We start from the raw sequence: 13,333 nt of genomic DNA on the forward strand, positions 1-13,333 counted from the left end.
ACATTGGCAACTGATTTGAAGAACGGTATGAAAAGATCCCAATTAGGTCATTAACCACGGGACAATAAATCTAAAATATACGTTATAAATGGGGATAATATATCTTCCACCTCTTTTGAATTTCGTATCTTCTTTTTGCTTTATCATTTATTTCTATCTCAGGGGAATACAGTGATTAAAGAGAATTCATAAACAACAATCATATATTATCTACATTGCTGTCATTTTCAAATCTGAGTCGCATATGGCAGACGAGCTTCGAAGCGGACTTTTATAACATGACAGGTGCTTTTTGAGTGTACATTCTACGTAAAAACGTGCCCAATCACAGAAATGGACAGGTTCAACGCACCAAAAAGTAATCAGGCGACCGCAATAACAAGAAAAGGGTTGTTGCGCGGTTGATCAGCAAATATCGTCCCTTGTTGGACAAACAAAATAATAAAGCGCTCTACAGACCTCTGTATATTTATTTCCGTTAGAAATTATAGTTTACTGATTTTAATATTTTTGAAACGCCCCCAAAAATCGAAAAATTTGTTTTGAATTAGTATGATGTAATAGTGATGAAAATACAAATAATAGTACCGTATAATTTAAATGTTCCAGTTAACTCCCAAATACCGGTAAATATAACCGAATTTTACAGCAGTAAAGGGATATTTGTTCGGGTGGTTGTCCTGTTGAGATTTGTTCAAAACTAACAAAAAATATTACATAAAAATGTTCGACAAATATTGAATGACCGGTACATATTAAAATTTTTTATGAATGAAATATCATTGGTTCCATGTAAAACTACGCTTTGTACCGATCTGGTTTATTTACTGAGGTCACTGGTATTCAAAATTTCATTCATAAAAATAATTAATCGATTTGCTTCAGACCATGATGTCAAATATTTTCTCATGTCTATTTTGATATTGCAAAATTTAGTTTGTGGTATCATAGGGCACGGATGGCAGCTATATAAGTAGAATTTTCCAAGGGCAGGAGCCACGGTGACCTAACCGGTCTTGCATATTGACCCTCACAAATAACGACCAAACAATAAGTATTCAAATATTTTTTATTTGAATCAAATGTATCATAGTATTGACTTTGACTGTCTCTCTCTCTCTCTCTCTCTTATCTTTATATGAGATTCTATAGCACAATAGTCAATTAGGTTAATCTAAAATCGAACAATTACATTGTAAGTGAAGTTATAAATACATCCGAAAAATGGCGATGAGATATGCTATTGTAGAGAAAATAACTTCAATCATCACAATACAAAATACATTTATGCAATTTTTTGTTCCTACTTTTCTCGTTTTCATATTAAAACTTTCAAAGTAAAGTTTGTTATAAATTGTCTTATATATCGAATCAAAATTGTTTCAATGATTCAATAATGTGTTAAAATATATTCTTCTGTTTTGTAAGGCAAATAAAATATTTGAATCCCAAAGAAAAGTGTTTTTTCCGATCGTGCGTCATACATAAAACTTTAGAATTTCATCATCTTCGTTGCATACCGTATGATTTGCTTAATAATATATATGAGATTTGCACTCTCTGACTGCGATGGACTAGCCATTGAAGTGTCAGCCTTGACTGTATTATCACAGGTTGAGGTTACATACCTCGAGTTGAAATCCCATGCCTCCACCTTACCAAGAGTGTATCGGAATAATTACTGTCCTGTCATAAAGAGTAACTCGTTAAATATATGCGAAGGCCTTGAAACGAAAGGCGTGGTTAAGATTCGTATAAAAAATGTCAAAGGAAAGATCACCCATTTGATATGAGAAAAGCAATATACGAGAAACCAAATTATTTATTCTTAAATAAAATGACATATTAAAAAATAATACACGGAGTAAAAATTTCCAGACGTTACTGGGAAACGTATTTTTTATAATTGCGTCGCGTTGAAAGTGACTCAAAATCCTTTATATAATCGATAAAAATGGCTGCACCCACCTACATTTAAATCGTGATTGAATTTGAGAGTTTGAAAGTTCCCCGTGCAAAAAAGTAGGCGTCGTCGAGGTTTAACGCTATATTTTCAGCTTCTTAATCTCAAATGAAGCATCTAATGGAAACCAGGCCTTTTTGGGCTTAAATTCGGATAATCTACATCGTGCGTAACGTCGTAAAAGCGTTTACGTCGTATAAAGGGCAAGATTCGTTTTTGCTTGTTTCGCTTTCCATTCTCCATTTTTTTCAAGGAAATTGTATTATTTTTTTTCAAAATTGATTTTTATTATTACTCGAACATTTTTCAAAAATAAAATACTGAAGCTGACGCAATGGCGTCACATTTGATTCCTGATTTTGAACAAAATCAAACATTGAATCGTTTCATATGAATTGATCCATGTGAAAACTCGCCGAAACAGAATTCATTTCGTGACCCGTGAAAATTTCGGCTCAATCACGATTTATTAAGTGAAGGGGAGAGTACATCCAGTTCAAAGGAAAATATTCACGAAAAGTACCGTGAATGCCCATTCTGATGACATGATAGTTCATTCAATTCCTGGGGCGGAAATGTCATTTTGTATTTGTTGTAGTCTCACAAATATTGTTTGTTTATTTATCGTTATTTAATGCGTATTGATGGATATACTATACACTATTCAAACAGTGCAAAAACCGGAGTCCGTAACACTCTTGGGACCCATCACAGATCAAAATAATGAAAATAGACTGCCTAAAGAGGGGGAAATAAAGATGTCCAAAATAGACAAAACGAGAAATTTAGCGACAAAAAGGATGGGAACCACTGCATTGAGCGATTTTCGCACTAACAACAATGTTTTCGAGATTCCTCTTCATATTTATTCCGAACAATAATCCAGACTTGAGAAGATACTGAAACGTTTCCAGAATGACGCAAATCTTTTACGTTCGGCATAGGTACGCACAAAGACGTTTTCTGCATGCGGGTACATTTCTATTTTACCAAATACATTAGCATTTTACAAATTAATAATCCAGGCAGAATAGAGAAATAATTTATTCCAATTGTTAAAACTTAGCAATTATTTATAAGCATACAAAAAAAACTTATCATGAGTCACGTTTCAAACTCACGAATCCTGCAAGGTTGACTTTGTATAAAAAGAATATGACGTCATCATTAAATAAAATTTGATTTGAGAAGAGATCATCGGCATGAGATTGCGGTCATTTATTAGGGGTTCGCCTTGGTGGAAATCCCGATTTGGTTATTCTATATTTTCTATTTTAGACTAGAAACCAGGAGCCAAGGAGAAAAGTTTCACGATCAAACGAAAGCAAAATATCAAAAAATTAATTTTGATCATTCTCAGTGAAATGCAAATAATTATTCACAAATTCTTGAAAAAATGTCAGCAAAATTTATCGAATCTAATCTGAGCATGTACCGTATTCATGCTTGAGCTAGTTAATGAGAACTCTTGAGGCGCAAAAGTTGTTGTGAAATGTGAAGTATAATACCCTTATCTATGCAATGTATAAAGAACGTGCCAGTTCCCCCAATTCCACTTGACCAATTGGGATTCCATGTTTATTACAACAGAGTGATAATAACAATGAAAAATTTTCCTTTCCAGAAAAGCGAAAAATTTTACCTGTATTTCACGGTACATAAATTACTGTTAAAATGAATTATATATTTATGTACAATGAGTCGTTAATTAACGAAGTGATGAAGGAGTCATCTCTTTTTTGGTACACTGTACAGAATTAGGACGAAACAAATACGTGCTTTTCGTCCGTGCTTTACTCCCGTTATCCATGATTGAACTAAAATAACGTCGTAAACGGGTGAAGTACAGTTCACTTACATTTATTTAAATAGCTCGCAAATTTTTTTTTCGAGCATTATGAAACACATATGCTATTAAAAATATTGGTAAGTCAAAATTTATCTTCTCGATTCTCTTATATGTCAAGATTTACAGAAAGATTACCAATACAACGAAACTTAAACGAAACTTTTTTAATGAGACATCACGTGTAAATACTGAATGCTAGAAGGTGACCTATTAAACTAGTTGTCAATATTTCGTTTAAGACAGGTTTAATTAAGACATCATATTATCGCTGGGTTAACCTAACGAAATCATTACAATTCAATTTACAAAGTGTCAAATCGGGGTTACGAAGTTTTCTGATGTCAGGAAAATTGAAATCATCAACCATACTCAACGAACTGATGATAAGTTAGCGTTTGAAAAATTAGCAGTGAGAGGTTGTAATTATGACGCAACAATTAATACTCATTCTTGATCTACGACTCATGTATGACCCTTATATATAATTGGTAAATCGAATGATTTGAGATTAAAATATCATTTTTCATTTTGTATTTGTTTGTACTGTAAAAGTAAAATCGTGTTTTGCTCCTACAAAAAAATTGAATCGAAAATCACAGGATGTGACTCGAAGTGGACTTTGTATCTTTTATTACGAACGGGGCCGTTCACCCTATTTTTGTATTGTTTGTTTTCATGCGTCTTGAAACGCACCCAATTTTTTAGACAAAACGTGATGTGAACCTCGGAAATATATACCCTAATAAAAAAAAAATATAAATTCAACTTGTGAAAGTAATACCATTAACGTTATCTGCTAAAATATATGTTTAGCACGAATACGCATAAATTACACATAATTAAGCATTTTTTAATATTTATACATTTCTCCCTAATCATATATATACTTTTGCGTGAATGAATATTATTATTTTATTTAAGTTTTGATCAAGGTTTTTAAGAATAAAATGGTAATAGTTCATTAAACAAAATTCAACATTGAACATAGATCTGAATCAGAATAAAATATCAAATTTAAAATTTCAACAAAATTGTCAAATTCAAGTCAAAAAGTTTAACAATGTAACAATACAGACCAGCGATCAGTCTTGGGTGTATCTTTATGCAGAGCATTTCCGAAGCGTCAAAATGGATAAGAAGAACTCATTTGTTTAGTAATCCCTGACAGATTTTAAAGTAATGAAAATTGTGGAACAAAGCGAACGACCGGTAACACGATCGCAAATTTGGTATCAATTCAAAGCATTTACCTAATCCTAAAATGCAAGCCGAAACCCATTTGCAAGAACGAGATAAAAATCGAATGGTATATTCTTAATTCAGCCGTGCTGCTGCTTCCGCCCGTGTAGTCAGATGCTTTTAGATAAACTCAAACTATTGAGTATATTGGGTCACATGTAGACTGCGGCTAGCAAAAATGCTTATTTGGTATTCTGTAAATGATTTCCTTACTAAACGCAAGCCGTGTACGTGTTCAGCCTTGACAAGACGGTTAATACCGCGAGATGTTTCTGAAATTGAGCATTGTATTTTCCAGAGTGTGTTTCCTGTAATCTACAAAAATCCATATAATTGCACATGCACGATTGATACATGCATATATCGAGAATTGATCAGAACAATTTAAAAATAGTGTATATATATAGGTAACACGATATGATATGATAAGCTGAACAATACATGTTATAAAATTACAATATATATGTATAAATATTAATTGGAATTTCATCTCATGCGTGGATTTCTGTTAATTAGTTGTCTGGAATGCGAGCGAATAGTCATGTCATGCACTGGTACATTTACTCCAGTATTTTGGAAGGGTGTTGGTACCGATTACACTAAGCGCATTGACTTTCTGAGTGCATTAACCATTCAATTAGTGCACAGACTAACTCTTACTGCTTTTGCTTCATAAACGTTTGAGATGAAGATTTCGGTTACTGAAAAAAATCGCAATTGTTTAATGTCATTACCAAATTTCATATGTAAAATATTTCCCAATATAACATAAACAACTCAAATATATTCAAAAAATTCCAAAAGCAGACCCTAAAGATGAGTTTCATTTGCAATTCACGTTGTTTTTTGATATTCTAGGAAATTCCCAAAATGTCACGAAATTTGTTTTTGTAGCTCATAATCGTTAATTTCAAGGAATGTAAAAAAATGAAAATATTTTTTACCAAATTTATAGAATATGTCTCTATCAGTAGAGGTCATAAAAATTCAAATTGTCATTTTCCCCCGCATGCATAATGCAGTGAGTTGTTTGAAAGGGTTGAAATACAATAGTATACTCATTAAGAGATTTTGGCATCACAATATAATGTTGCGTACGCTTTTAAAAATAACTGATTTATTTGTTCAAAATTTTAATCGGTGTATATTTCACAAAATATTATCACGTTTTGAAATCGAAGTTTATATATTTAGATCATTTATATTGTACATGTTGTATTATTTAGTGTTCATACATTAATGTTAATTTCACGTAATTTATCTATTTTTCATACAGTATGCTAGTTTAAAAATGAACCATTCCTAGTGGGGATTAAACATGATACAAACACAAAAACGTCAATTGAGGACTCTGTTCTAATCTTTCCAACAAAAATTGGAAATTCTATGCTCTTCTATATTGGTAGCTATCATTTTCGGCTAAATGAGAACGAGCGAAAATACCCATGGTTTTCCGGCTACATCAAAAATATTACCAATATTCAGGACCACCGCTTCTTTATTGTACACGAAATGTACATATGGACCGTTCTGCTAAATTGTTGTTGTTAATGTAAAAATTGCTTTTCTCCTCAAGTACCGGACCAGTCAATTTCATTTTTTTCAGTATTTGAAGACAGAAGAAGCCGCCAAAAGACCACTACTTTTATTTATTATATTTTACTCAACATTTTGCTGTTTTATTTGAATTCATTGATCATTTAGTTTGCTTGACTTCAATGGTTGATATATTACCAACCCAACAGTGTAATGATGGGAACGAGCACGGGACGAGACGCCGGGGCGCGGCCCATTCGTGAATCACTCTCCCCAAAGTCTGAATTCTAAATGAAAATAGTCGGTATATACGTACGCCACGCATGACCAGAATCATGTGCCAAATAAAATATAGAAAAAAGTGATCGCTAAAACGACGCATTCCACTATTGTGCAAATAAACCTTCTTTTCATTTTTTTGCCATACTTTTTATCGCAGAGAAAAAATGAGAGAATGCTGTGTTCGTGTATAAATAGGGGCATCTGGCAGATGACAATTAGATGTGACCGATACGCGACTATATGATGCATATTGGATACCGTGGTCCCTTTCGTTACGATGAGTGCAGAAATGGTGTTTAACGTTCAAAAAAAATGCGCTAATTTGGTGCAATACATAAAAAAATATTGTCTGTATTTGAAAAGGTTTTTTCATTATTACAGTGCAAGTTCCTCAGATAAGACGAGCGAAAAACAATGTAGGCAACATCAAGGATATTTAAACGTTAGGTATTACTACTACTATTAAATCCCGTAAAAGTTTGAATAATGTTTTACGTGAAAAAAAGAAATGATGTAAAGACGGGACGGGACGTCTCTTCCTCACTTAATTTGAATTAAATTTTTTTTTTTTAGAATCCCGATAAATTAATTATCGGTAAACTAACCTAACATAACACAAAATATTAAAAATGAAAAAGTGTAATCTAGTTTTATCAATCGTCTTTCTCGTGGTTGATTTTATTCCTACGTCATCCAGGTATGTTGTATATTATGCTGTTATATTTCTGTGTATTTCTTTCTACATTGTACTAAAATGAGTCGCAAATCTCATAGGTCGTTTCTTGATTCATTCGCTCTTTGAAAGTGTCCAAGTGCATGAAACATGTATTATATTTAATTCAAACAGGTGCATAAATATATCTATATATAATATATATATATAGTTGCAAAAATGAAACAAAGTCCGCAGAGCGACAAAACAATTTAAATTTGACTGATTTAACAACATTAATTTAGTTCCAATATAGTAAACTTCGCAGTTTGTGCTATTCTAATATTTTGTCAAATTAATGAATATTTCATTGATTTGGCGTTTTCCTTCTGACTAAAAGTCTAGCTTAGTACTTCGAGAAATCTGATTAACATTATTATTCAACAGCTTGCCGATTTCCAATACGAACCATCTGGAATCCCAACTTCGTCAGAAGCCAGTTGCAGATTCTATGAACATGATAAGTAAAAGAACTTACGGAGGAGAATTGGATTTTCCTGATAACTACGACTATCAGTGAGTGCATTTGTTTGGGCTTATTTTTTGATATTTCGTTTTCACGGTTTCACCTCGAAAAAGGCTCTGTACAAGCAGACAAATTCTTACGTATGGAGCCATGATATGTTTTGAAAAAAAATACCAATGAATTATAATGAATCGCAATTTCATGATTATGCTTTATTAAAACATGCGCTATTGATTCATTGACTATACCCCACCGCCTTCACATAAAGATATTATGACGTCACACTTTCGTACAACAAAGTCAAGTTGTTATATTATGACGTTGCGTTTTGTGAATTACCATTCAAACTACTTAAATAACAATTCTTTCTATTCTTTGACACTAACGAAGAAAAGATCTAATTACGAAAATCCGGATGTTTAAAAATGAATGAGTTGGCGCAAAAGTGATTCGCGTCTAACGTATATTATGACTCAAAAAATGAATTTTTAGCAGAACACCGAATACATATGACGTTAGATAAGACTAATTCGTCACATTAAAGTTATCCGCTCGAGTGCGTTAATGGGCCTGACTCGATACAAAAGGATCAAGAAATCGATCCCACAATCCCTGCCTAAAATCCAAGAGTTTGTTAAATTCCTTGTCAATAATTTTTTTTTTTTTTAATAACGGGACAGCTGATATAAACTTTTCAAAAAATATAATTTGATAGTCGTGCTTCTAATTTGTCAATTGCGTATTTTTACATAAATTCTCGATATGAATAATTTATTCAAAAATTGGAAGTCCCATTCCCTCCAATCATCTTATAAGAACAGTTAAAGCTTTAAATTCTATTGTGTCAGTAATGTGATGGAGTGCAATCTGAAAAAAGGACACTACATAATGATACTCACTGAAAAATTTATCTTTAAAAAACGTCGATGATTCACGTTTACGGTCCACGTTACCGGCACTACCGACGGTTTACGCACGCTACTGTTGGATTAGGGTTCAAGATTCGGCCAGTTATGCTATATACATACTCTTTTGATTATATAACTTGCGCTCTACAGGTTTTCTGATATGGGTGACTTTTTTGATGATTACACCGATCCTCACGACCCGCAGTCACCGCACAAAAGATACAGTGATGCCATGGCAACGGACATGCTCAGTAGACTTGAACGAATGAGACTGATGAAAGCCAGAAACAAGTTTTTGCAAATGATCATGGGCAAAAGGAGGTGAGAATATATATATGCAATTTTTTTAATATGTATAAAGAATATGATATTTTCAATAAGATTAGACTAGATCACCGGAATCTAGACAAAATGTTTAATTTCAATATCGGAATTGAAAGGCGTGAAGTGAAAACTTATCCGACTGTTTTCGCATGATGGAATATTAAAAATCAATGACCTTAAGGCGCAAATGACAAAAATTATGTCGCAATGCTTTCTTATGTTGCATATGCCATCAACGTAAAAACTATATAATTTCAGTCTACCAACACTAATTGCAATTACAAAAATATACGGCTTATTCAATTATCGCGCTTTAACTTCCTCAAACATCACGCGTCCACGAGGCCACCACTGCAATGGATTCAGTACATGACGAGGGCAGGAAACTCCCCGATCTTCCCAATCTTCCCAATCTAATGTTAAATCGGTCAGTTGCATATAGACGAATATTATGGGTAAAATTAAAGTAAAAGTCCCCACGTTGAAGTCAAAAATATGCCGGAAATATAATTTCTTCTTGAAACGCTGGTAAAATTATTCACCCAATCTTAAGTCTTCCAATTGTACAAACAGTGGAAATTCATTGACTGATTTGGTTGAAATGTTGCATCAAAAACAACGAGATGAGAATAGTCAAGTGAGTGACGCCTTGGAAAATCTCAAAATGGTTGGCTTGTATCCGAGAGAAGGTGAACAGGAAGGAGCAGTCCGAATAAGAAGACATGCCGAAGGAACTTACACAGACCGGTAAATATAATTCCTGCGGCGGGCGGGGTCTGATTTTGCGCTCCCAGTAATGGACTGTTAAAATCATGAATATATGTACCATTCAATTTATCTTGCCTCAGATTTTATATCTAATGTTTACTGTAGAGACAATGGGTGATAAAAACGTCTAAAAGCGAGGAGACCCTGATCGACGCAAGTATGTGGCCAGTAATGAGAAACATTTTTGTCATTTTCATTTTTAGGACAAGTGTCCTGGCAAGACTGAGAGCAGAAGCAGTTAAGCGAGAGTTTGAAAACGATGTCATCGGACAATATTTTGATAGAAAATTGAGGTATATTTAAATCAAATCTTCCTTCTAAGCCAACTGGGTCAAATATTGAACTTTCTAAACCCGAAATTATGAAAAATCAAATCCCATTTGCACAGAAATACAAGCGTGTGCCACAATAGAGAAAACACCCTTCGTTTTTTCTCCGTTAAGTCAAAAATAATAATAATAAATACGTGGACAAGTACGTGTAAATGTGAAATATGCCATTGCATAAAATTAAACGCGATGGGAGCGACAGGTCAATTCTCAAATATTTGGTGAGGTAGGCAAGTATAAAACTGGATTCACTTTAAACATATACATGATCTTTTTTTCAGAACACCGGAATTTATCAAAGCTCTCATGTTAGCCGAAAGCTGAAACTTACATCAAGATTTTTTTTTCTGTCAACTCAAAACAGTCATACTTTTAAAAATTGAAACTTTATGCTTTGACCATTCTTATTCTTCTACTGTGAACATATATATATATGTGTTTATTTTTATGTGTTTGAATTTATTATTTTAAGCAACTTCAACGTAAGAAATTTATGTCCATCAGCTGTGTTAAAGTAAGACCAATCTATCGAGTAATTTTTAATGGATAATTTTAAATACCTTCAATTGTTCATCAGTCTTTGTCCTTTGCATAAAATCCAACATATATGTTAAGTGTGAGCGGTTTTCTGACGCATTGATGATTGCCATTCTGTTCGGGTGTGAATACAATCCTATTTTTATGCTCTTTGATCGCGACAGTTAAGAGAACTGCTTTCGCTTATAAGCCAATATATATATATATATATATATATATATATATTTGTTGTTGCTATTTTTTATGATTGTTTCCGCTTGTATGTCGCTTATTATAATTTAATGTTTGCTCGTGTCGTTTTCTTCGTCCTTTATGTACTATAATATTTATTATTGATTTACATTGCATTGCTCGAAATATCAATGAGAAATAAATAAAAAATTAGCGAGGAAATATGTAACTGTTTTAAATGGGCGAGGTTGAGTTGCAGCACGCACACCAACAGTTCCACTTGACTGCCAAATTCTTACCTATATTTCGATATCGAGAAACGCGACCAATTCAAAATGCTTACGTTAATTTTTATCACTCAGTCTTCCTAAATGAGCCACCGTATTGCAAAACACATACTTGGTGAATCTAAATAACAGATAAACCAATGACGAATACCAGGGTTAATCGAGATTTTCAAAAATTGAATACGTATTCACGAATAAAAGCCATACATTCGCGACTACTAACAGTGACGGATTACATTAACTTTACTACCGTTAAATACTGCGCAATTGCTCATTTTGAACCGTTGATTATGAATGAAGTGTGATTACAGATGAAAGAAGACCATGGCTTATTCGTAAGATCTATGTGATGACTTGATACATGTGCATGTTCTGGCGAAGTATTTGTAAACATATCAGATGGAACAAGATATAACTGTAACATACCGTTGTAGCGAGTACATTAGTAAGGTAGTTGCTGTGTATTTCAATATTTTCACCACCTATTGTTAATAGTGCATGTTACTTGCCTGAAACAAGGTCGTTGCTCTAATTCATTTCCTTTATATGATATTTTCTCTCGCTCAGTATTGCTTGTCGTTGCCGTTCTTTGTTAGTTAGAATTCTGATTTTTACTGCATTAAGACGTTAAGTGTTTTTCAATTTATCTGTATTCTGATTGGATTGTGCTTCTTCCAATAATACAACAACAATTGGCATTCAATACACTGTGTGCTTTTTAACGTCTGATGGAATCAATAACGCGGGAATCGAACTTTACACACATAGGGTTGACAGTCTTTCTCCCTATACCGTTACCCTATCTCCGGGACTAAGATACAGTTGGGGTCAGTCGCATAAATACGTTGGACAGAGAACTGGTGCGTCGAACAAAAGTCGTGAACAGCGCTTTGTTGAAAATCAGTCTGGCAGAAGTCATACTCTGGCCGAGATTACAAAATTCCTGGCTTCCACGATTGCCTCATGAACGCCGCCGCAATGCTGATAGTGCAGCTAACCTTTCTCGCGGTATATATTTATGCACGAGAGGACTGCTGGACTACTTGTCATCGGAGTTCACTCAATCACTAGTCGCTCATGGTTTCCTCTACCGTACAAGTTCATTTACCTGAAATGCTACACTGGTAAATTGATTATTCCTGAACCCACTCTTAAGGACCGGACAAATTAAGTCGTCCTTTCTCGGAAATAACTAGTGGAAACCCTGAATGGAGCTCACGCTTGGGGGAGATACTCGATTGACCTTCATCCAAAACATGCAGTTCTTTCAAATTAGTTGAATATCACGAGCTTTAAAAGCAATTACAAAAAACGTGCATTGAAACTGGTTGTGTCCAGAAAATCTTTGCCGTAAATGAAGAAATCGATACCCACGTGAATCAACCACGGTCACCGCACCTCTGATTACCATGCGTTGAAATCGTCGTCGCCGTAGAGTGGTTCACGTAACCGTTGGTCTGTTATGGCTTCCACTATCAAGTCAAAGGACCAGCAAACAAAAAAATGGCTAACTAATCCCATACCCGACATGGACTGTTAACCGGAAGGGAGGCCGTGGTTCGCCATACGATTGAGTCGTTTCATCGTCTTCCCCTCTCCCTGGTATGAATTTGCAAATCCTATTCTATTTATCGACTCGTTAGCATTTGCGTAAAAAGTCACCAAAGTTATCAGGGATGAATTTCATGATGGTAATCGCCATTTGAATGGCGTCCTTCTCATTGGGCTTTCATATTGACAAGCTTAATATTCGAGCTGCTATGCTTATGAAAACTTGTTACCGGTATTTTAATCGAATGAAAAAGGATGCCAGGATCTGTGTGAAGTTTGAAAATTCTGATACAAAAAATGAAATCTGTGGAGATGGTGTTAAAGTATAAGAAAGTAAATACAACCAACCAACAGCAGTTCACACCAGCGTTTGATCTGGATTTATAACTGCCCAAACAGGGGAGACTTGTA

The 13,333-nt window shown here is 34.1% G+C and overlaps 1 protein-coding gene across 2 annotated transcripts; it reads left to right on the forward strand.

The window, feature by feature from the left end:
* Positions 1–7,412: 7,412 nt before the first annotated feature.
* Positions 7,413–13,302, forward strand: LOC120331762 (uncharacterized). Of its 2 annotated transcripts, XM_039398906.2 has the most exons (6): positions 7,413–7,566; positions 7,969–8,097; positions 9,106–9,276; positions 9,853–10,026; positions 10,251–10,340; positions 10,658–13,302. In XM_039398906.2, exons 1-6 carry the CDS (start codon positions 7,499–7,501, stop codon positions 10,698–10,700), a joined length of 675 nt encoding a protein of 224 aa, XP_039254840.2. In that variant the 5' UTR covers positions 7,413–7,498; the 3' UTR covers positions 10,701–13,302. The 2 variants fall into 2 exon arrangements, with proteins under 2 accessions (XP_039254840.2, XP_039254841.2); XM_039398907.2 differs by lacking the exon at positions 10,251–10,340.
* The last annotated feature ends 31 nt before the right edge of the window (positions 13,303–13,333 follow it).

This window comes from Styela clava, chromosome 6 (assembly GCF_964204865.1).
Source record: "Styela clava chromosome 6, kaStyClav1.hap1.2, whole genome shotgun sequence".
In the NCBI taxonomy this organism is placed as follows: Eukaryota; Metazoa; Chordata; class Ascidiacea; order Stolidobranchia; family Styelidae; genus Styela; species Styela clava.